We start from the raw sequence: 25,785 nt of genomic DNA, 5'->3' as shown, positions 1-25,785 counted from the left end.
GTACCAAAAACGGTACCTTTTTCGATACTTTTTTGAGTAAAAAAAAAAAAAAAAAAAAAAAAAAAATTGCAACAACAAAAATGTACAGTTGTAAAACAAATAAGTCCAAACTTCTCAATTTCAACATTGTTCTTTATTTAGATTTTTTTTTATTTAGCAGCAGCACCCAACAAAATAAAACCCCTCCCTCCCTCCCTCTTCCCTCCCAAACCAAGAGTTTACTTGTCGCAGCAAGGTAGTGACCGTGAGGTAATGGTCTTGTGCCACACTGCTCCATCCATCAGCGGTCACTGCAATATGGTCAACTGCCCTGAGTTCCTCCTTCACATTCTTCTTCTCAACACGATACCAAGCTGGGATAAGTGTGTTTGTGAGAAGGTCTCTGGAGGGAGGGGAGTATTTTGGGTTCAGGGTCCCTGTCATCTCCCTATATATAGACAATAAAAATAACTATTGTTAGTAACTTAGCTTACTCTATGAATATCACACACACATTATCACCCATTTATACATAAATAAATAATTTACCTGAACCATGGAGACTCCACCGTTGTGAAGGGCAACATGCCTTTTACAATGAAGGCAGTCACTGCCCTCTGGCACTCATTTACTTTCTGCCGGGGTAAAGCTGCTTTCTTCGCCAGGGTGAAGGGTGTCTCCTGTGCGACTCTCACACGGTGGCCTAGCAAAGAAAGCAAGAGTGTAACGTTGAATAACACGTCTCACGGTGACACGAACTGAGGATAATAATAACGTTAGCAACGCTAGTTACGCTGCTAAACATGCTAAGCTATAAGCTACAACTATCCAGCTAACGTTAGCTAATTAAATGACGTTACCTGATGTTGAAGAAGTCGACGCCTCACTTGCGACACTTGAAGTTTCGTCGTCGTCGTTGTCCGTTTCAGCTAACGAAGCAGAGGAGCTGCTTCAGAGTAGGTGCTTTGCTGCTGGTGGATGCAGCGTCCACCCTCAGGCTATCGAACACTTTACAGTCTTCCGCATTTAAAAAGATTTTATGCTTGACCAAGTGTTTCCTCAAGTTAGAGGTGTTCCCCTGGCCAGCTTTGCACTTCGCATCGCAAATGTTACAGCGAGCGTTGTCTGAGTCTATCTTTGTGAAGTGTAGCCAGTGCCACACTTTGGACCGCAAGCGAGAGGCCATCTTCTTCTCTTCTGCTTGTTTTGGCAGTGACGTGCTGACGTAACCCACCCTCGTGTGTGTTGCCTTCAAGTTTGCGTCGGAATTTCTATCTCGCTCGCTGTCTTTGTATCACTGAGATGCGTTCAAGTACCGACATTTTTAAATTATAATAGAAAAAAAGTACCGAAATGAGGTACCGTTTCATGTCATGTGAACTGATACTCGGTAGTACCGCCCACTTTCGGTCGGTGCCTGTAAAAGTACCGAGTTCGGTACCCATCCCTAGTGGGGGGTGTGTGTGTGCATGTGTGTGTGTGGGGTGGGGGGGGGGGGTTGTGTGGGGGGGGAGATGGTGGTGTGTGTGTGCATGCGTGCATGTGTGGGGGGGTGGGTGTTGTGTGTGTGGGGGGGGGGGGGGGGTGTGTGTGTGTGTGTGTGTTGGGGGGGGGGGGGGGGTCGGGGGGAGGTGGGTGGTGTGTGTGTTGGTGGTGTGTGTGCATGCGTGTGGGGGGGTGGGTGGGTTGTGTGTGTGTGTGTGGGGGGGGGGTGTGTGTGTGTGTGTGTGCGTGCGTGCGTGTGTGTGTGTGTGTGTGGGTGTGTGTGTGTGTGGGTGGCGTGTGTGTGTGCATGTGTGTGTGTGTGTGTGGGGGGGGGGGTTGTGTGTGTGGGGGGTGTGTGTGTGTTGTGTGTGTTGGTGGTGGTGTGTGTGCATGCGTTGTGGGGGGGTGGGTGGTGTGTGTGTGTGCGCATGCGTGTGTGTGTGTGTGGGGGGGGTGTGTGTGTGTGTGTGCGTACGTGTGTGGGGGGTGGGTGGTGTGTGTGTGTGTTGGGGGGGGGGGGGGGGTGTAGTGTGTGTGTGTGCATGTGTGTGTGCGTCCGTGTGTGAGGGGGTGGTTGGTTTGTGTGCATGCGTGCGTGCATGTGTGGGGGGCGTGGGTGTTGTGTGTGTGCGTGTGTGTGTGTGTGTGTGCATGCGTGTGGGGGGGGGGGGGTGGTGTGTGTGGGCATGCGTGTGTGTGTGTGTGGCGGTATGTGGTGTATGCGTGTGTGCATGCGTGTGTGTGTGTGGCGGTCTGTGGTGTATGCATGTGTGTGTGTGTGTGTGTGTGTGTGTGTGTGTGTGTGTGTCTTAAACTGACAACTGGACACAGTCCTTGTATTTAGGAATTGGCCTACTGACCTGACCTGAAAGTGTCCTGTATAAATGTCCTGTCATGTTTGAGGATAGTTCAGGTCCAGGAACTTCACACTTGGGCTGTCCAGTGTCCAAAAGTCCTCACTTTCACTTGTAACAGTGTTGTTCTGTTTTGACTTGAGTTAAGTCCAGTATCCAGGTGGTCAGGGTGGGAACTACACACTTTAAAAGCATCAGTGGTCTCAGTTTAATGTAGCTGCTCTATGCAAAGGATGTGTAATTGAAGCATTTTAACAAACATTTCAGAAACAAATCAATCTTCATGATGTCAACGGGGCAATGACCTTTGTGCCCTGACATGTGACCTTTGTGTCCTGACATGTGACCTTTGTGCCCCTAAAATGATAAAAATTCCCACCCCTGTCAGGTGATCAGTGTCACTTGGGTGGAGCTGTGCTGGGGAGGCTCGGCTACAGGCACAATGTGTCGGACATTCCTCCTGTACAAATTTCCTCTAAGGAGAATTCAGTTTTTTTACACCTCGGACCTTATTTCCATCTTAAAATATGATGTTTTACTCACCCAGAGAACTTTGGTTTCATTCTGATCACCATACAAGATATTCTGCTCCAAGTAGAGTCCTGGAACTGGAACTGGCCAAAACGGGGGCATACGATAGTACACACTGTAAATAATGTATTTTCTGCAACGTAGCCGGTTCATATCCTCATAATATCGTCCATAAATGAATGTGAATCCGTCAATTTCCTCCGGGCTGCTTCGGGCAGCCTCGATTTCCTCATCCGGGGTCTGTGAATCCAACTCTTTGTGTCATTCATATGAAAACTATTTTAAATGACAATACAGACTCTTTTAGGAAAAGTCAGGTAGCAGCAGCAATGTATTTTTTAATTCAACAAAGTTATTGCACATATACATTTCAAAAAGGTAAAAATGACCACTGGTCTTTCTAGTGTTTTAATGGAGGATGTGAGTGGAAATCCTTCATATTGAAGGTTCTTAAATGTTCATGTTTCCATCATCAAAGAGAATCTGCTGGTCTGACTTATTCCCTGTTTATTCCTCCAGGGTGGAACAAGGAGTGCCAAGGTCAATACTAGGTGTGAGTAAATGTACCGTAAGTGTGTATTTTATTTAGTTTGATTCATAAAAACAAAGCAACACATTCAACTAGTGAGAAGGAAAGTGCATCTACAGCACAGTCTGTGACGTCCATTCATTCACATCCTGTGAATCAGGAAGATGGCTGACATCATGTGACATCATCAAACTGCTGAGAAATGAACTGTCAATAAATCAACAACAAACAAACAAACAAACATGTTTATTAGATGAGAAGCTGCTGCTGTAACGAGTCTTGTTGTCTCATCAGATGCCTGTGATCTCACACTGGATCCAAACACAGCACACAGACACCTCCTCCTCTCTGAAGACAACAGAAAGGTGACGAGGGTGAGAGAGCAGCAGCCATATCCTGATCACCCAGAGAGATTTGACAGCAGGGCTCAGCTGCTGTGTAGAGATGGTCTGACTGGTCGCTGTTACTGGGAGGTGGAGAGGAAAGGAGAGGTTGAGATAGGAGTGACTTACAGAGGAATCAGCAGGAGAGGAGGGGAGTGTTGACTGTGCGCTTGCATGGAATGAAAAGTCCTGTGTCTGTTCTGCTCTGATGGTCGTTACACTGCCTGGCACAATTTCAGACACACAATCATACCTCTCCCCTCTGTCTCTAACAGAGTCGCAGTGTATCTTGACTGGCCTGCTGGCTCTCTGTCCTTCTACAACATTTCCTCTGACAAACTGATTCACCTCCACACTTTCCACTCTTCATTCACTGAACCACTTTACCCTGGGTTCTATCTGTCTGATGATGCATCAGTGTCTCTGTGTCAGATAAAGGAGTGAGACAGAAACACACTGTGACCAAACACAGCTGCTGACATGATGCTTCACTCTGTACAGGATCACACACAAACTGCTCATGTGGATTTGAACAGCCAGGATCCGTCAGTCAGTGTGAACAGGGTGCTGTGTGTGTGTGTGTGTGTGTGTGTGTGTGTGTGTGTGTGTGTGTGTGTGTGTGTGTGTGTGTGTGTGTGTGTGTGTGTGTGTGTGTGTGTGCGTATGCGTGTGTGTGTGTGTGTGTGTCTGTCTGTCTGTCTGTCTGTCTGTCTGTCTGTCTGTCTGTGTGTGTGTGTGTTCTGTGTGTGTGTGTGTGTGTGTGTGTGTGTGTGTGTGTGTCTGTCTGTCTGTGTGTGTGTCTGTGTGTGTGTTAGGGGTGGGCAGATCGATCCCAAAATATCGATACTCCCGATACCTGAGTCTCGTTTTGAAGATCGATCCTGACATCAAAAGATCGATACTGAACACAGCTTTTGTGCGTGCATTCATGCAGGGCTTCTCCGCCTCGGATTTGCTGTTGTTGTGTCATCACATGTGCACTGAAACAACGAGTATACGTGCCTGGGCCAATAATAGTGCTTGAACGATATGCAGGGCGGGTCTTGTAAAGGAAGGCAAGCAGCAGAGCACAGAGTGCGATTGAAATCCGACGCGCACAATCGCATACAAAAACACACATGCCATTCCGTGATCTGATCACGGCTCAAAGGAACAGGAGCAGATCGTTTGGAGTTATTTTACATCAGGGAAATATCAGACAGACATATCCCCACCCCCCCCCCCCCCCCCCCCCTCAACACAGAGATAGACTCCACGGGCAGTCTTTTCACAGAGGAAAAGAATATCCAGGTATATAGTAGTTAAATTAATATTAAGGATCTTCAGCATTGGTTAATGTTACATTTTCAAACTGTATCGGTCATAATTTATAGTGGTTGATAAACCTATTGATGAACCTCATAAATAATGACACACTGCTCTCCCCTACATGAATGTTCATAAGCCATATTTAATAATAAAAAGTATCGGTATCTGTATCGATATCGGCAATTCTGGACCAGTATTACTTGGTATCGGATCGACACCAAATTTTGCAGTATCGCCCACCCCTAGTGTGTGTGTGTCTGTGCGTGTGTGTGTGTGTGAGCACTGCAGCAACTAAGCTGCTAAGTCACAATTGAACCTCTTCACCAGAATCACAAATTGGCTTCTTTCTTTCTTTCTTTCTTTCTTTCTTTCTTTCTTTCTTTCTTTCTTTCTTTCTTTCTTTCTTTCTTTCTTTCTCTCTCTGTCTCGTTCATGCAGGCGCGCTGCATTGCCCCTCCCCCTCTCTCTCCCTCCCTGCTCTCTCTCTCTCCCTCCCTCTCTCAATCTAGTCTGGGCACCTTCCACCCCGCTTTTTGTCATGGGGGCGTAAACCCCGGACCCAGAATTAACACCGGATGGCAATGCGCCTAACAACGTCTTTGTTGCCGTTAGCTTGACGCGGTGATGTTACCTAAACTAGAGTCTGATCAAAACAAAGCCAGCGTTACATAAAACAAAACGTTCATGCAATATGGCATCTCCGCCACCACCGCCTGACACACCGGTCAAAACGGTGAAAGAGGATTCTGATACTTGGGTCAAATTGTCAAGTTAACGTGAAAGTTGACGAGCTAGAAACGCTGCCATCCGGTCTAGGGCGGGCTCTAGGCCGGACCCAGTAGGGTGACAAAATCAATTGTGGGCGGGAGCCAGGCTCTTTCTCGCCGAGAAGAGCCTGGTGACGCGAGGTTACTCTCAATCTCTGCTCTCTCTCTCTCTCTCTCTCTCTCTCTACAGTCACATGCTGCGCGTCACCCCTCCTGCTCTGCTCTCCTCTCTGTCTCAAAACTCCTCACATGAACGTCACCTCGCTCTTCTTCAGTGGGTAACGATCACCGTCATCGCTGCCAAATTTTAGGTTCCTCACAGAAGGAAATATGACGCGTCGTCACGCGCAACAACAGAACGAGTCAGAGCTGTCCACGCGGCGGAGGAGAGCACGCGCTTACAGGTGCTTCATACTGAGAGGAAATGAATGAGTAGGCGTTATCATTGGAACGTGGCTGTATGGACTGGAAGTCAGTCAGTCTAGAAAACGTTGTGGAGTCTTGGTGTTTATTGATCATTAGTTTTGACGCAGTGAACCAGCAGACAGATAACAACCAACATGATCGATAGTCTACTGTTTTATTTGTGCACGATTTGAGCAATATGCCTGCGTGCGCCACGTGTAATAATACAAACTGTTAATAATAATAAATAATAATAATGATTGGATTTATATAGCGCTTTTCTAGACACCCAAAGCGCTTCACAGGAATCATTATTCATTCACACCATTCGTACCAGTGGTGGTAAGCTACGGGTGATGTAGCCACAGCTGCCCTGGGGAAGACTGACGGAAGCGTGGCAGCCATTTCGCGCCTACGGCCCCTCCGACCACCACCAACATTCATAGACATTCATACCCATTCATACGAGGCAATGAGGGTTAAGTGTCTTGCCCAAGGACACAACGACAACAGCTGGGAGGGAGCGGGATTCGAACCGCCAACCCTTGAGTCTTTGGCCGACCTGCTCTACCTCCCGAGCTAATGCCGAACTGTTGCAGTTGGAAACCTCAAAGGAGCCAAACGGCTATTAACTTATAGCCTAATTTAACATCCAAAATGTAAATCCTGCATGGTGTCATATCATATGGCTGTTTTATTGTGAATCATGATTCTATCTGAATAGATCTTATTAGTGACATATTCTTGTTTGTTGTTTACAAGAACACACATTTTACCTTTAAAATGAAGTGAATGAGACAGAATCTAATTCTTGTTTTTCATCAGTTATGATGTGATTGACAGGTTCAAATATTCCTCCTTTGAATCTTTGTTTTAATTTGATCAATCTCACACCTCCAAGCTAAACATCAATCTTGTTTTGTACAGGAATAAACGTTAAATGAAAAATTGCTTGGTCTGCATAGTTTTAAACAGTGTTTACTTTAATGTGTTATTATTGTTGCCTTCAAACCAGTGTATTGCTCTGTTGTTAAATAAGTTGTGAGTGATCTGATGAAAATCAAGGAAAATGTAACCTGTTGATTTACAGTGCCAATTAGGTGCTGACACTCTGATTTACCAATTCATGTTAAGGATCTTGAATTATGAAAAATAAAACACAAGAAATTATCTATTTTGAATACAAGTGCAACAACATGACTTTCCATAAAAGTGGCCTAATTATAGGCCTAATGTATTTCTATGTATTTAGTTTGTTTTTATTTTCCAGTTGATTCCTAATGAGATGAATCATGTATTTTATATATTTTTATTGAGTTATTATTGTCATGTGACAGCGTGGAGGGATCAATAAAAAGAGGGTTGAGCCTAAACAATCAAGTGTCCTGAATCTGATTGATATCAAAACACATCACATCCTCAAGATACAAAAGATATTGTAAAACAAACAAGATAAACACACAAAACAAACTATAGTGCACTCAGATCCTGCCATCGTCATAATTACTGACACTGCTGTAAAAAGTTGTTGAATCAAACTCTATCAGATTGCCATATTTTTGAAGATCTGCCTTTACTCATAATAAATATTGTCCAACCTGAGACTTGAGAGTTCATTCCACCGGTGGACTATTATTACTGAGGGGTTGGATGCTTTCCAGTTTCAAGCTATGTACTTCCTAGCTGCCATGTAGACACACAGTGTGATATTATCTTAGTCACAGAGTTCCAAAATAAAGTCAATTACATGACCAAACCATATGAAAAAATTTGCCTTTTTTACAGTGCCAGCAGAGAAATGACATACTGTTCATTCTTTTGGGATCATATAGAGTCCCTGGTGAAAAGGCTCCTGCTCTCAAGTTATAGGTTTTTTATTTTAGAAACAAGTCCTGTTTTTCTTTTGAAGCGAGAAAAAAGCTTGTGACAAGTCACTCATCACAGCAAGAGACCTGATCATCATGTCAGACATGTCACTCATCACAGCAAGAGACCTGATCATCATGTCAGACATGTCACTCATCACAGCAAGAGACCTGATCATCATGTCAGACAAGTCACTCATCACAGCAAGAGACCTGATCATCATGTCAGACAAGTCACTCATCATCACAGCAAGAGACCTGATCATCATGTCAGACAAGTCACTCATCATCACAGCAAGAGACCTGAGCATCATGTCAGACAAGTCACTCATCACAGCAAGAGACCTGATCATCATGTCAGACAAGTCACTCATCACAGCAAGAGACCTGATCATCATGTCAGAGAAGTCACTCATCACAGCAAGAGACCTGATCATCATGTCAGACAAGTCACTCATCACAGCAAGAGACCTGAGCATCATGTCAGACAAGTCACTCATCACAGCAAGAGACCTGATCATGTCAGACAAGTCACTCATCACAGCAAGAGACCTGATCATCATGTCAGACAAGTCACTCATCACAGCAAGAGACCTGATCATCATGTCAGACAAGTCACTCATCACAGCAAGAGACCTGATCATCATGTCAGACAAGTCACTCATCACAGCAAGAGACCTGAGCATCATGTCAGACAAGTCACTCATCACAGCAAGAGACCTGATCATGTCAGACAAGTCACTCATCACAGCAAGAGACCTGATCATCATGTCAGACAAGTCACTCATCATCACAGCAAGAGACCTGATCATCATGTCAGACAAGTCACTCATCACAGCAAGAGACCTGATCATCATGTCAGACAAGTCACTCATCACAGCAAGAGACCTGAGCATCATGTCAGACAAGTCACTCATCACAGCAAGAGACCTGATCATCATGTCAGACAAGTCACTCATCACAGCAAGAGACCTAATCATCAGGTCAGACAAGTCACTCATTATCACACTGAACCTGGTCTGTATCCCATGAGCCTTCAAATCCCCAAAAAGAGCATTTTAATTGTGGTTGTGTATAAACAACTTTTTGTTTCTATCTTAGATTTCTTTATTTTGCTCTGCCTGAAATCTTTGATTATCTTTTTCATCCATTCACTTTGGAAACAGGAATGTCGGCTACTGTTAAAATCGAAAAATTGAGGCAGAGCAGCAGCAAGTGTAAACCTAACAAGAGTAGAGCTCTTCTACCATCTAGTGGAGGAACCGTGCTATTGCAGCCTGTTTCCTGAACCCACGGACTACTATTTGATGTTCACTTAGTCAGAATCAGAATCACTTTTATTGCCACTAATATGCACTATTACCTACAAGGAATCTGTCTTAGTGTAAGTATGCAGTTAAGCGGTCATATCAATATTCAGAGATGAAGAGAAAATATCTACGACACAAAATCACAACATTGCCAGTTTAGTCCAATACAACATAGGAGGAGTGTTAAATACCAGAGTTCCCAAGTATGTATACTCTGGGACGATCTCAACTTCCATATCCTGAATAGTGGTATGAGAAATAGCAGGTTGAGTTTTACGGAAATCAATGATCATAACTTTAGTCTTCGAAACATTGATTGACAAGAAGGTGTCATTACACCAAGATATGAAATCGTCCACTATAGGACCATGCTCAGTCTCATTGTCATTGAAAAGACTTACGATGACTGAGTCGTCGGCAAACTTCAGGATATGCCTCTTCTCATACATCCTACTACAGAAGTGAGTGTAGAAGATAAAGAACAGTGAGTAGAGGACACAGCCCTCGGGGGGAACCAGTAGAAGTGAATAGCTTGGAGGATAACACACCCCTGACCCTCACATATTGTGACCTGTCTGTCAGGAAGTCCACAATCCAGCCAATAAGATTTGGGTTCAGATTCAAATGAGAAATAAGTTTCTCTGCAAGGAGATCAGGCTGGATGGTGTTGAATGCAGGCAGGTGTTTTTGGGGCCTCCAGATGTTGAACTCAAAGATTGAGTAAGGTTAGGGTAGCATCCTCCACACCCCTACCTGCCTGATAGGCACACTGGAGAGGATCTAATTGACCTTCGACCTTCGTCATCATGGGGATGTCTTCCATTAGTCATCAGAGTTTTCATGGCTGCCTGTAAACGGGAATATTGGTGGAATATTCATTTTCATTAACCATAAAAAGCTTCTTTGGAATACGGATAAAACTGGAATATTTTGTGCATGTCTGACGGGCTTCCCCAGCAGTACATGAAGGCATCACGCAGCAGTAGTAGGTCTGGCATCAATTCCCTTCTGAAACTAACTAGTCTCAAGAATTTACCCAGAATGGTGAAAAACCACAACTTTGGTCAGCAGAAAAGTATCTCAGAATGCAACATGTCAAACCATAAAGAGGACTTTCAAGTCAGACAGTACAGTACAGTGGAGGACAATGTACAGTACAGTACAGTACAGTACAGTGGAGGACAATGTACAGTACAGTGGAGGACAATGTACAGTACAGTACAGTACAGTACAGTGGAGGACAATGTACAGAACAGTACAGTACAGTACAGTACAGTGGAGGAAAATGTACAGTACATCACAGTACAGTACAGTGGAGGACAATGTACAGAACAGTACAGTACAGTACAGTACAGTACAGTGGAGGACTATGTACAGAACAGTACAGTACAGTACAGTGGAGGACAATGTACAGTACAGTACAGTACAGTACAGTACAGTGGAGGAAAATGTACAGTACATCACAGTACAGTACAGTGGAGGACAATGTACAGAACAGTACAGTACAGTGGAGGACAATGTACAGTACAGTACAGTACAGTACAGTGGAGGACAGAGATTAGATTAGGACAGATTTTTTGTTTTGTTTTGTTGCAATTCCATTGCGGGCCACACAGGGAGCAGCCGTATTTTGCCCATGTGTGGTTTAGCGTCTATTTACGTCCTATAAATAGCTTATTGTCTGACACACAGTGGCTCATATCCTTATTATATCATAGAGACAATGAGAAAATGTGCACTAGCTCAGCCTGCTGTGTTTGTGTTTTGAGTAAAAAATCATAATTAAAGCTGTAAATTAGCTCCAGGTTGTAAAACGGAAGAAGATTGGATTCTCCTTTAATGGTGTTATCCAGTGTGGTGAGAGATTTAGTGTGATGGAGTTAACCACACACATTCTGATTAGGGGCCCCCTAGAGGTCTGATCCTACAATTGCCCCTGCACTGAAGCCTGCAGTACCTGATCCAACCTGATTAAATGAGAACTTGTCAAATGATGAGGGTACTGAAAGTAATTGCAGTCGAACATAATAGTCAAACTCTAGAACTGTTTATGTTTTAGCCAAAGTACTTGTGAACGAATCATTTTTGAAAGTCTGAGTTTCTAGAAAGGGAATCTTTTAAGATTCTAGCAGGGGCATTGGTTTAATGTCACTTTGATTACTCAATATTGCTCAGCATCTGAAGGAAAAACAAACTTCTTAAAACAAATTAGTGAGATCCTAAAATTCAAAGAGAGAGAGAGAGAGAGAGAGAGAGAGAGATCCTGAAAAATGACTCCCCTTGTATGAATAAAGGTTTAAACTATGATGTAGTGCTGATTCTCTCTCACTGATGTTGTTCAGCCCGCAGGGGGCAGCATCTGTCTGTCAAACTGCAGAGCACTTTATGATAATATCTCAGTTATATAATAATAATAATGCACAGCTTGGTTCAATATGTGTGTGTGTGTGTGTGTGTGTGTGTGTGTGTGTGTGTGTGTGTGTGTGCGTGCGTGCGTGTGTGTGTGTGTGTGTGTTGAACACAGAAGTTTATTTTTTCCTTCATTTCTATTATTATCATTATTATCATTATTATTATTATTATTATTATTATTATTATTATTATTATTACTAAAACATAAAAAATATAGCGGATTAATTAATTAATTAATTAATAAATAAATAAAATGGTCCTGAGTGAAATGTAGGGACACTCTGGAGTTACGTCCGCTGTTTTTACTGGGAGATCGGAGCTTTCTCTCTTATGGGTTACGCCCACTGACACCAAACTCAATCCAAAAACCTGTCCGTTTTACTGTTGTCTTGCTTGTCACTAAGTGTGCCCGACTGCTATAACATGACTTTAGACCTATTATGAATCAGTGGGGTCTTTCTTTTCTAATATTCGGGCTAAAAACCGAAGCTCAGACCACGTACGTGTCTTGTTTATTTACATAATTCACATCTGCGCTCATTCTTTTAATGACGACGAGAGCCCCCAGTTCCGGGGTGCCCCCCTTGCTCCCGTGACGCGTGAGTGTCCCTACCACTGAGATATATGAATGGAGAGAGTGTCCCTATCTCCTCCCTGTATGTTTTTTGAAGCCAAAATCCGGCCAGATCAGTGAACCAGAGTCTGCGCAGTAGCTCCATTGATTGAGAACCTCTGAGAGCTCCACGCCCCTCTGAACTTTCTTATGTAGAGCTGCTGTTTCTAGAATGCGCACAGTGCGTTGTGTATTTATATACAGTCTAGCTCTGTAAATATTACACTTTAAGTTGTAATATTGTTTGTCTCGCCAAAAGTAACCAGGAAGATTCCCACTATGAGATCAGTTTATCAAAATGACGCCTGTACGAAAATCTGATTTTGGTTGTCGGAGATTTTAGACCTCCAGGCTGCTGCCTGCTGAGGTCTCAGCGCGGGCCGGAAGTGGAGGCAGGCCACACTCACTCAGCCTCACTGGTCTGCCTCATTGCTGTGTTTAAGCTAGCCTAATGTTTTCATGGCATTTTGATTAACTTTATGATTTAATTCCTTTTGGAGCAAATGTTGGTTTTACAATTCTAACCTTGACGCTTTACGCAACGTTGTTTGCTGGTAGTGTTGTGGGTACTGCAGCCTGTAACGTTCTCCGTTGTCGGAGAGTTGTATCAGCCAGACCTCCGGGCTGCTCTCAGCCCGCAAGACGAGCCAGGGCTGCTTGGCTCAGCCTCACTGGGGGAAATTCTCGGATGAACAGCTCTGTGTTGATTAGCCTGTTTCCGTGGCATTTTGATTAACTTTATGATTACATTTCTTTTGGCGCAAATGTTGGTTTAATCTAACCGTGAGGCTACGTTGTTGTACCCGCCTGGTAGTGTGTGTAGGCAGGCCAACCTAACGTTAGCCTAGCCGTGAGCCAGGCTGCCTGGTCTATTGCCTGGTATATCGTTACTAAGAGAGGAGCTTGTGAACAACGAACATCCCCACAGTCAAAGCATTTCCCCCAGATATGCATATAAAAACGTTTGTTGCTTTAATAGCCTACAAACAATAAAACGTCTGTTTGTATGTGATGCTAATCCGTTAGCGATGAGCTAACGCTGCTTGTGTACTACTAGGCCTCATTTTATACCCGGGACGGGAGTTAACGTTATAAAACACATTTCCTGTCAGTTGGACAACCTGGTCAGTTCTGAAAATATGTGTATTATTGTGTTATTCCAGCTATCGTTATCGGTTGTTAAGTTATAGTAATATTAAGCCGATAAATAATGGAAAAACAGCGGCTAACGCCATTGCTAGCCTGCATGTTAAACCCATTGTGTACCCATAACGTAGCTGGAGTAACACACATCGTAAAACACATTTTCTGAACTTACTTCAGTCGCCAACCAACGTTAATTCCTCGCGCACCTTTCTCAAAACAAAGTTATTTTTATTGCACTCCATTGATATGTCTGGTAGCCAGCACAGCCAACCCATGAGCCACCCCGACCTCCAGGCCTGCACTACCCAGGCTAAGAGCCCATCTCCCGGCCCCGCGCACCCAGAGCCACCCGACCTCCAGGCAGCGTTATAACGATGAAGCCGCGTGTCTTGTCTATGCGATAGATCTATACTGTGAAGAGCCTGTCCAGCCAATGACGGCTTGAGACTGGCTGCCACAGCTGTCAATCATCCATTTTTATCCCTTTTTATATGTCAAATAACTACTTAAAAACAAACTGATCAGAAAAATGACCACTTGCACAGGCATTAGCATGATAATGACTATCTAAAATGATACAAACCACCTTTGGAAAAAAATTATCTGACGTATACTGTGATTATTTCGGTTTTGATTTTCCCATCCACTAACATGGGGAGGCGGGCCTTGTGACCTAATACTGGATTCAGCCGCCAGAGCGGCGATCTAACATGCAGCGGCTTCACTGAACCAGTGTGATGCCCAGTCCATCTTATAATAGGTCCATGGTCCCTACGTATTGTCTCTCCTGAGCTGAATGGCTTGGTTTGACCAAGTAGGCCTAAAATTATTTTTATAAGCATTACGAAATATCTATGGGAAAATAAATTGCAGATGCAATCTCTTGGTCCGCAGGCCTAACCCGGAAGTGGGCGTGACTTTCGCTCTCTTTACAGGCGGAGCAAACTTGAAAGTGGAATTTTAAAATGTGTCGCAGTTAATTCCATTCAGACAGCGCCATTCTGGGATCCGTTTCTGGACTATTTAGGTGAGGTCAGAAATGGGTAACTTGTAATTTGTATATTGTTGCACACATGTTCACACAGGTTGAAAGCACCATGTTGTAATGTTTTGTTTTTTGTTTTTTTTGTGTTTTGTATTTGTCTGTTCTTTTTTTTTTCTTTTTTTATCTCTCTTTTCTGTTTTAGTTTGAATTTGTTTACTTGCTTTCTTGTTTTTGTCTTAGTCTTTTGTTGTTTTGTTTTGTTTTTTAATCATTTAAAACAGGTATGTGTCATGAACTGGATATGGGACTAAGTTTACGGGGTGGGAGAAAATGTTTCCTTTCAGATTGAACACTCGCAGTTGGACAATGTCATATTTTATGTAACTTGTTTGTTTGATACTGGCTTGTTTTGGGTTTTGTCCCGTCTGCAGATATACTTTTGAATTAATGTCTGAAAATGAAACAATAAAAATTATATATACCAAAAGACAGCGCCATTCAGATCTCCATTTTGAGAGAGCAGAGCAGCAGGAGGGAGACGGCTGAAACATGGTGAGTGTTATTACCAAACACATGGGACCAAGTCACTTTGGTCCAAGTTTCAAGCAAGTCCCAAAGTCATTTTGTTTTTTGCAAGTCAAGTCACAGGTTATATCAAGTCAAGTCAAGTCGAGTCAAGGCAAGTCAAGTCCCAAGTCTCAAGTCACTCCCCCCCCCACCCAAGATACTACAGCAGGGATACTCAACTTGCTTTGCCCAGGGGCCACCTTCATGAAATGATAGAAGGCCAGGGGCCAGTTAATAAACAAACAATATACATTTTTCTGTAGCGGATTGTAGGTTTTTGGGGTGTCAGCCGGAGTTTAGTCTGACAATGTTGTGCACACCGGATAGATAGTTACCATAAAACTTCAAATAAGGGCCCCGGCGTTTACTATGCTAAATCGAGTCTGACCCCAGGCAGTTAAAGGAGACCAGGCGGCAATTGGAGTCAGGCGGTTATTTCTTTATTGCACGAAATCGACCCAGGCGATTATTATTTTTTGCACAGAATTTCTGGTCAGCAAAAATGGAAAGTATCAAATTGCTTATTTAAACCAGTGAGATAGTAATTAGTACACACAAGAGGGTAGGTACAGGCAGTTTTGATTTTTGAAAATGCCTAGTATTGTACTGCCTAGTATTGCCTTCATCACCACCATCATCATCATCCAACTACCAGTACGTTACAGTATCAGTTCATTGCTCTCCTCTTAATCCCTCTGCCAAACAGCAATACCAAACAAGTAACATTAGCCTGCCGCTCACACATTCAGTTGTTTGTGTTTCATTAGTCTCGCTGGCCAGCCCATGGCCAGCCTCCTCTCCCCTCCGTGAGTAGGGAGGGGACGCTGACCAGCGAGACTAGTGTTTCATTGGAAAGTCATAGCAACGTCATTGTAGAAAGCACACTAACGTTAGCTACCAAACTAACGCTAACGAAACAGCAATCCAGCACTACTAGACAAACAAGCAGACTGACCAAATACGTAGACGCCAAGACAAGTTTCCAATACATGTCCGAATAAAATATAAAACTGTCTGACAGGGGGAGAAAGAGCATGACTGACTTCCGACTTCCTCCAAAACACACGTCATTACCGTAAGTGACTGAATTCAGTCAACACAAAAACACCCTAGGCCTAAAGCCTTTGGCATAGTCTTCGCGCCCAGCCAAGCGCATAGGGCGCGCGGCGATTTTGACGTCATCAGACGGGGCATGTCGGGGGGCGAGGCCTGAGCGCGGCGCGGCGCGGCGCGGCGCGGCGCGGCGCGTACCTGGAGATTTTGTCTATCAGCGCGTCGGGTTTTGGCACATTGTCAACATGGACGCTTTTGAGGGAAGACTGTCAGAACAAGTCCGCCTCTACCCGCATCTCTATGACACAACACGGAGAGACCACAAGGACCAGCAGAAGTCCACCAATTCCTGGCGAGAAATCGCCAGCACACTCGGAGCTGATGAAGCAGTGTGCAGGAAGAAATGGAAGAATTGCAGGGATCGCTTTGTTAAAGCAAAGAAAGCGCAACAGAAAAAAAGTGGGGATCCTGGTGGGCTGAAACCTGTGCCACTCATCCTAGTGGAACTGGAATGGCTTTCCAGTTTTGTCAAACATCGCATGACAGACAGCAACTTCGATTTGGAGGTAAGCTACTTTTTCCCCCACGTTGAATCAACTTCAGGCCAAATTATTATCGCAGTGATCAAGAAAAACTTTCCACCAAACAAATATAGGCACAAAGAATAGCTTCTTCTATTGCTGTGTGTGATCACTAGCTGCATTGCCTACTGCACAAAGACAAATTCCTATTCCTATTTTTAATATTACCATGATGGGCAAGCTACTTGGAAAATCTAGTAAGCTAAGCTACTACACGATTTTTAAACTATTTTTTTAAACACACACGATTTCAGACGGCAGCCCGTCTTTATTGTCACACGAACACACTACAACACATGCATGCGGCCACTACACACACTCATGCTGACGGTGGCCGGTGAAATAAGTCCTCTGCATTTGACCCATCCAGGCTTGTCCTTTCCTCCAGGGGGCAGGCCAGGAGCAGTGGTCGCTATTTCTTTCCAGCGCCCGGGGACCATCATTGGACCATCATTGGACCAACTTCAGATGTTGTCGTCACTCGTCGGATGACGATCTTCTGCATGTTTTTAGTGGGGGGTTATGTACGGAGGAACCCCCTGGGGGGTATGGGGAGAACATGCAAACTCCACACAGAAAGGCCCTTTCGACGAGATACCCCACCTGGGCAGTAGGACCCTGTGTATCTTGGAGTCACACTCGACAGGACACTCTCTTTCAAGTTCCACCTACAGAACACCTAAGCCAAGGTCAACACCCGCAATAACATCCTGCGCAAACTGGTCAACTCAAAGTGGGGTGCTGACCCACTAACAGCCCGTGCAACCGCCATGGCACTGTGCTTCTCCACAGCCGAGTATGCCTGCTCAAGCTGGAGCCGATCCCACCACACCAAACTGGTGGACACAGCCCTTAATGACACCTGCCGCATTATCACGGGATGCATCAAGACAACACCTGTCCCATGCCTCTATGCCTTGGCTGGCATTGCCCCCCCCCCCCCCCCCCCCCCACATCAGACACTCCACCATCGCTCAAGACGAGCGGAGAGCACAGGAGCTCGACATCAGGCACCCCTTGCATGGCCATACAGCACCTCCACCTCCACCCAGACTAACATCAAGAGGCAGCTTCCTGCAGACAGTCCTGCCCCTCCAGACATCCAAACAAACAGCAAGGGCCCACATCTGGAAAGACGAATGGAAGCAATACAACAACCCAACCCATGAATGGATGGAGAGAGGAATTACACCCACCGAATGCCTCGCTAGCGGTCACGACCTCCCATGGCCAACCTGGAAGACCCTTAACAGACTACGTGTGGAGCAGGGGAGGTGCAAAGCACTGATGAAAGCCTGGACATATCAGACAGAGGACACATCAGTACAAAACATGTCCCACCTGCTAGAATGTGTCGATGCCCCCCAGTGTAGCCCCCCACAGGATCTGGCTGAACCCACCCCATCAGCTGTGGCCTGCGCCCGATATTGGCAAAACGACATTTGAGACTGCTACAGACTCGAAAAGAAGACAGGAGACATAGATGCAGAGAGTTCCATACATACAAATCAAGGAAGTAATAAAAAAGGATAGTAACGACATTTTAAAAAACAATTCATGGGACCTGTTAAAAAAGGCAGAGTGCCACAGGGAGCTAAAAGTGCTCGGTTAAAAGTGCTTAAAAAGTATTAAGTTATAGTTGGTAACACTGTCAAACAGCTCCACACGTGTGACAACCTAACGTGCTAGTATTGCTCGTTTTTAACCGCTTCTGATTGGTCAGTCTATAGGTACTTCACGTTTCTCTAAAATGCTATTGGCTAATGGGGCGACTGCGCGGGACTGAGTGTTGGGGTCTCCTGAGTCTCCTCTAACCTCAGCCTGGTGACACGAGGTTAGGTGACAGGAGTTTGTGATAATCGTGTGTCAGTGTGTGCGCTGCTGTGCAGTGCACTGATATAGCATGTGTGTTATAATACATCTAGTTTGAAAGAGCGAGTGGGCAATAGCTGTGTGACTGAACCATGACTGACCCGACTGTCACTGAACCCGGGCTGCACCAGGTGAGGGAAAGAGAATTTCCGTGTTCGTCCTTTGGCGTGATGACGTATAATATCCCCGTCGACTCGACAGTGTAGTCTCATTTAGCCGTTTGCTAGCTAGCCGCCCTTTTAATGGCACGTAAAAGCTTCAAAACTCATAGAAGTGCTCCTCATGTGTGAAGATTATCCTGCTGAACACTGGTTCGCGTTTGAATAAGCCTGCATTAACCACACACCTCATTTGAAGCATTGCGCCAAAAACCCATTCAAAAATCCCATAGGCAGAAACAGTGAAGAACCCGGAAATGTTAGCATCCATGTTTTCCGGACTCATTCCTGCGGCTCTCTATAAGGAGGAGCATGAGTGAGTCATCCAATCATGACAATGCCATTTCCAGCTTGCACTCACACAGGGATGTGCACAGATAGACCTGCAGGTGGTGCCAAAACCCCTGTCCTTTTAACCTCTGACTGATAAGTGCCCTTTCTGCAAGACACGTACAGCGGCCAACATGACTATCTTTCAGAGGCTGTAGCAGACTCATTTATAAAGCTATAGTGAAGATACTGATATCATCATGAAACTAGAAGACTGGACCAAATGCATCCATTGTTAGCAACCGTCATGCTAACTTGTAAAGTGTTACCTACAGTATTAGGCTTTGTCTGATGGTTATATGGTTCCTGCTGGCTGTACAACAAATTGCTCCTCAGGGCTAATAAAGATGTGAACGTTTGAACCTTAAAGCATGTGATATGAAGACGGAGAAGGAAGTCCAAAGAGCGACTCCACCGAACCTGATGACGATGTCACCGGCTGTGAACTTTACACCAGAGGAAGTTTGTTTTTCAAGTGGAACAAATTTGCCATGGAAGTTCAGATGAGAATAAAATGAAATGCTAAGAGATGAAAATATTCTGAGTGAAGATGTAACTCAAAAGTAATTGCACCATAGAAATGTGATCTAAATTTAATTAAAAAGTACAAATATGGAATCTAAATGGAATCTGAAACTACTAGCCTACTACTTCACCCTGACATGAGATGAGATACTGTATGAACTCCTTCATGCTGGCTATATGCAAAAATAATAATTAGTATTATTAGTATTAGTATTAGTATATTGGTGCTTAAGTTAAGTTATCCTTTATTTATCCCCATGGAGAAATTCATCCTCTGCATTTCACCAATCCTCTACTAGGAACCTTCTTAGAACTAGGAGCAGTTGGCAGCCGCAGTGCAGCGCCCGGGGACCAACTCCAGTTCTTTTGCTGTTGCCTTGGTCAGGTGCACTGACAGGAATCTTAACTTAAAGCAGCTACGAGCAAGATTTTCGATTGTTATTAAACAGTCTAAATTTAATATCGATGCCTCACATCTTACCTCTAATAGTAGACGAGACCAACTTCCTGGTCTATCCGGCCCGCCGGAAGACAGACACAGACTCTCATCAAGAGAGCAATCTCCGATTCACATGGCTTTGGTCTCAGCTACTATTATAGGTAAGATGATGCATCAATATTACATTTAGACCGTTTAATAACAATCGAAAATCTTGCTCGTAGCTGCTTTAAAGCATACATGTCTTTGATGGTGGGACAAAACCCACACAAACACGGGGAGAACATGCAAACTCCACACAGAAAGGACCTGTGATGGACCGGGGTTCAAACCCAGGACCTTCTTGCTGTGAGGCAACACTGCTAACCACTGAGCCACCATGCCATCAGCGTGCTTTCTCTAACAATAGGACTTTGTGATCAGAGATAAGAATCAGATCCTCATATCGTCTGATGTCAACGCATTTCATTTATTAGTTTACAATTCACAATTCATTAACTTGCTGACTGACAACTTTCCCACAGTGAACACTGTATGTGACAAGGAGGGTCACTCACTGCACTGAACAACAAGGGTAAGTCTGTTTGCTCTGCTTCCTTCATGCTGTCCATGAAAGTGTAAGAAAGAAAGAAAGAAAGAAAATAAACTTAGTTATAGGCTAAATTTTGGCGAGGGGAAAGAAATGCATAGCCATTTTCAAAGACGTCCCTTGACCTCTCACCTCAAGATATCTGAATGAGAATGGGTTCTGTGGGTACCCACAAGTGTCCCTTTCCAGACATGCCCACTTTATGCTAATCCCATGCCATTTTTGGCAAAAACCATGAAATTGCATGAATTTAACTGGAAAGCTGAGACTTGTGGACCTCACTGTATAAAATGACCAATTTGTGTTTGTTAGTACATTGTAGCTTACATTTTCTGTACTATCTGTTGAGCCTGCTTTAGCAATAAGTTCATGTAAATCTGTGTTGTTTATTGCCATAGTAAATTTATATTTTTGTAACATGTAAATTAGAAGGAGGGGGGTACTACAAGTGTGGTCACCCTGGGGCACCACACTGTGTTAATCCAGGACTGTATGTTATTTTTTATGAATATATTATTATGAGAGAGGTGCACTTTTTTTTCGCTTGAGCACCTGCCCCCCAAAACGTCTGTGCACATCACTGCACAGACACTTGAAAACGTTGAACAAGTTAATATTTAATATTTAAACTGATGAACACAAACAAGTCATCCAAGTCATCACGTCTCCAGTCAAGTCAAGTCTTTAACTTCTCAGTCCAAGTCAAGTCTCAAGTCATTCAGTTTTTGTCAAGTCAAGTCGCAACTCGCAAGTGATCAAAACAGGGACTAAGGGAAGTAATGAACAGATCCAGTATCAGTAAATAACACAGAGAGAAGCTCACGTGGGCCTGTAGCCTACTTCAAAGAAGGCCGACATGACGCAGTTTATTATTATTATTGATCCAGTTTTATTCTGGCGTCTTGGTCTGAGACTGAGATGTGGCTGTCTGTCAGTCACGTGAATATATGGTTTGTTATTGTTGACTTTAGCCCCTACTGTATTCACGGCTGTTCAAAATGTGTATGCCCTTAAATTCTTCTTCTTCTTGTTCACTTATTTCTTTAGTTTGTCACTTTTGTATTACTCAAAAACTATAGGCAACTCGGTTCTAAAGGCAGGCTGGCGCTGACGGGACCAGACTAGCCTGGATGGAAAAACCTCGCTCCGAGTCTTCCGGCTCTGGGCGGAAGACCGTGCTGTGCTCCAGGAAAAATATTCTGCTCAATTCTTGCGTTTAGAAAACATGGGCGACGCGAGTAACTAGCGTTAGCTGAAAACAAACACTTAGTTTGGTTAATGCTTCTTATTTTTTCTCTAAATCTAAATGGTAGCGACTGCCTACTGTTGCATTTCTGTGGGGGAATGAAAACACTGCAGCACAGGCCACCGGAAGACGGGGGCGGGTCTTCTTCTGTCTTCCTGCCTGTAACGCATACCGGCTCTCTCCCCTCTGAGAGAGCCTGGTGACTCGAGGTTAGGCCACACTGGCAAAATCATCAATGCTGGGAAATATAGAGCGTCAAAGTCACGCCCTCCTCCGGGTTAGACATAGGAAAGGATTTTTTCATTTTCATTCATTTTTCCTCATGACATTTGTGTAGAATGCTTATAAAAATTGTTTTATTTGGTCAAACCAAGCGATTCAGCCATATGCACCTTATTTTTTAATGCCCCGCTGTAAAATAATTATGGGTGCAAGGTCCGGTCTAGAAGTGACTGATTGTTGGAGCTGTGCATTTCCTCGTTAAAACTCCGACACTGGAAAAAAAAGTTATTAGTATTAGTTATAGTTATTAGTTATAAGTAGACTTATTTGAGGCAATATAATAATTTTATCTATCACATCCGCTATTTCTGTTGCTCTTTGAACAACTCGGGATATTTATCAATGAGATTTTTGTCAAGCTGGACGTGATTTACTCCGTTTGCCTGCAGCTGTCGTTTACAGACGGGCTATGTTGTTGTCTGTTTCGGCAACGTAACAGGGGGGGCTGGGAGGATTACACCGGAAGAAGCACCCATATTTCACGTAAGGCATCATGGCAGTTACAAATAAGGTGGATAGGCCTATTTAGAATCAGGAGTGACCAACATTTATTTTAAGCATGTTACGAATTTGATGGGGACATAAATCGTGGTTGAAATCCCTTGGTTTGTGTGCCTATAAGCAGGAAGGGGGTAAGACTTTGGCTCTTTACATTTAGCCCAGGTCAGGCCACTTTTTAAGGGGGTCTGTAGTCGCCCACCAGGAACCTTTTAGTTACAAAGACATCCTGCATTCTGGTGTATTTTAGTGCAGGTGAAAAACAAACTGAGCCAACAACTGTTTAGTTACAATTATAAACCTCAAATAAAACTACATGTCATTAATGAGGGAGACAACACAAGGACTAATGTTGAACCAATACTTTTAAAGAATAGTCTAAATAAGTGAATAAATAACTAATAAAATAGAAAGTGATGTGTGGACATCAGGTCAGTGGCTGCAGGGTGTTGAATGAAGTGTCCAGGTGTTAAACTACAGTAAAGTGTCTGAGATGTAAATGATTTATTAGTGGACAAACTAATGACAGCTTCTCTCAGAGTCTGAGACCAAGACAGACATCAAAATGGATTAAATTAAACAGCTGAGTCATGTTGGCCTTCTGTTAAATACAAGCTCACATCAAGATCTCCAATGTTTGATTCAGATCATTATATCACAAATACAACAATTATGAGATTGTCCAATTAATTAATAGCAGATCCTTTGTTTCCCAGGTGAATGCAATAATAGGTGTCTCCCTATGGAGTGTAGAGGGAATAAGCGTCAGACTGAACTGTGTGTGTGTGTGTGTGTGTGTGTGTGTGTGTGTGTGTGTGTGTGTGTGTGTGTGTGTGTGTGTGTGTGTGTGTGTGTGTGTACAGTGTTACTGAAGTCCAGAAGATGAGTATGTGTGTGGAGGAAGAGGAGGGCGGGGCAGAGCCTCCAGCACTCAGCTGTCTGTCTGTGAGAGATCTTCATCCAGACTCCAGTAATGAACATGAACATGGACCCTCAGACACAAAGTAAGCCTGCAGTACCTGATACAACCTGATTACATGACAACATACTATAGCCTGCAGTATCTGATACAACCTGATTACATGAGAACATACCATAGCATGCAGTACCTGATACAACCTGATTACATGACAACATACCATAGCCTGCAGTACCTGATACAACCTGATAACATGACACCATTACGGTTTTGTAAACGAAATGTGAGTTCACGTGACCGGCTGGTTTACCAGGCTAATGATATGTATCAAACATTTGTGTTTCCAGCAGAGTTCAGCACCACAGACAGAGAGCAGAGTCTCCAGTACCCAGTTGTCTGTCTATGAAGAGTGACTGGTCTAAAGATCAACCTCTACACTTCAGTAATGAACCTGGACCTTCAGACACAAGGTAAGAGGACTGTTATACTGTGAGGCTGCATGATGGAATATCATTAACTGAGGATGAAGACACAATGCTGCATGTCCTCCTGTCTCCCCCCCTCTCTCTCTCTGTCTCTCTCTCTCTCTCTCTCTCCTCTCTCTCTCTCTCTCTCTCTCTCTCTCTCTCTCTCTCTCTCTCTCTCTCTCTCTCTCTCTTTGTCAATAAAACATACATTCCTGGAATAAATCTTGCTAATTTGAGTAATTTCACCATTTTCATCCTTCATGTCTGTAACGTCCCTCGTCTGTTCAAACAAAGCAATGAAAAGGAGAGCCAGCATGCAATCAGCTGCAGATCAGTGTCAACATGTTCAGCTTCTTTTTCTCACAATATGAGATTTCATCTCAACGATACGAATTGTCATGTTTTGATATCGCGATATATTGTGGGACGATATATTGTGACATCCATTCCCATGCATAATATCTCTTACAAGCACATAAGCACCTTATGTGGCTAGTAGCACCACGTTGTAATACTCATGTCGAATATATATCATTAACTGAGGATGAAGACACAATGCTGCATGTCCTCCTCTCTCTCTCTCTCTTTCTCTCTCTCTCTCTGTCTCTCCCATTCCTGTCTCCCTCTCTCACTATCTCTGTCAATAAAGCATGAACATTCCTCGAATAAATCTTTAAAATTATATGAAATGTATACACGAATCCTGCGAAGTTGCGGATGTAAACAAGCCCCCATTACTGTGGTGACCTACTCAGACAAAAAAATCAAACTACATGTCTCATTTGACATTGGCCAGTTATGATATCAACTACGAGGCGGGTTGCTGATTGGCTAGAGCGCTTTGTCATTTCTGCAAACACCCTCCAGGGCTGGAGGCCAGACGGTCTGGTAGAACAAAATGAAATGTGAGTTCACGTGACCGGCTAGTTTACCAGGCTAATGATATGTATCAAACATCTGTGTTTCCAGAGGTCAGGACCACAGACAGAGAGCAGAGTCTCCAGTACCCAGCTGTCTGTCTATGAAGAGTGACTGGTCTAAAGATCACCCTCTACACTTCAGTAATGAACCTGGACCTTCAGACACAAGGTAAGAGGACTGTTATACTGTGAGGCTGCATGATGGAATACTGAGAATGAAGACACAATGCTGCATGTCCTCCTCTCTCCCCCCCCCCCCCCCTCTCTCTCTCTCTCTCTCTCTCTCTCACTCCCCTCTCTCTCTCTCTCTCTCCACCCCTCTCTCTCTCCCCTCTCTCTCTCTCTCTCTCTCTTCTCTCTCTCTTCTCTCTCTCTCCTCTCTCTCCTCTCTCTCTCTCTCTCCCTCTTTCTCTCTCTCTCTCTCTCATCCCCTCTCTCTCTCTCTCTCTCTCTGTCAGTAAAGAATACATTCCTGGAATTAATCTTTAAAATCATATGAGATTCCTAAAATTCAGACAAAAAAATCAAACTACATGTCTCATTTGACATTGGCCAGTTACGATGTCAACTATGAGGCATGTCGCTGATTGGCTAGAGCGCTTTGTCATTTCTGCAAACACCCTCCAGGGCTGGAGGCCAGACGGTCTGGAAGAACAAAATGAAATGTGAGTTCACATGACCGGCTGGTTTACCAGGCTAATGATATGTATCAAACATTTGTGTTTCCAGAGGTCAGGACCACAGACACAATGCTGCATGACCCCCCC

The 25,785-nt window shown here is 44.0% G+C and overlaps 2 protein-coding genes and 1 pseudogene across 3 annotated transcripts in view; 2 read left to right on the top strand and 1 right to left on the bottom strand.

Annotated features, from left to right (window-relative positions):
- LOC310791099 (protein NLRC3-like) overlaps positions 1 to 4,205 on the top strand; it is a 20,285-nt pseudogene extending 16,080 nt beyond the window's left edge. The window contains exons 9-10 of the transcript in view: positions 3,369 to 3,406; positions 3,673 to 4,205. The product of the transcript in view is annotated as a protein NLRC3-like (transcript). The remainder of the gene's footprint in view (positions 1 to 3,368; positions 3,407 to 3,672) is intronic.
- The window catches only part of LOC310791316 (tubulin polymerization-promoting protein family member 3-like), a gene marked incomplete at its 3' end in the record, with an annotated part of 516,176 nt that overhangs the window by 55,764 nt on the left and 434,627 nt on the right, over positions 1 to 25,785 (bottom strand). The gene's annotated exons all lie outside the window — the stretch shown is intronic.
- LOC310791506 (uncharacterized protein) overlaps positions 1 to 25,785 on the top strand; it is a gene marked incomplete at its 3' end in the record, with an annotated part of 56,998 nt that overhangs the window by 25,403 nt on the left and 5,810 nt on the right. Inside the window, exons 2-3 of the mRNA XM_083653182.1 lie at positions 23,982 to 24,101; positions 25,068 to 25,187. Of these exons, the coding sequence (XP_083509308.1) occupies positions 24,034 to 24,101; positions 25,068 to 25,187 (188 nt within the window). The 5' untranslated portion in view covers positions 23,982 to 24,033. The remainder of the gene's footprint in view (positions 1 to 23,981; positions 24,102 to 25,067; positions 25,188 to 25,785) is intronic.

Source organism: Poromitra crassiceps (genome assembly GCF_964638095.1).
Source record: "Poromitra crassiceps genome assembly, chromosome: 16".
Lineage (NCBI taxonomy): Eukaryota > Metazoa > Chordata > Actinopteri > Beryciformes > Melamphaidae > Poromitra > Poromitra crassiceps.
The sequence above is the reverse complement of the archived record's forward strand: the minus strand, read 5'-3'. Positions and strand labels throughout refer to the sequence as shown.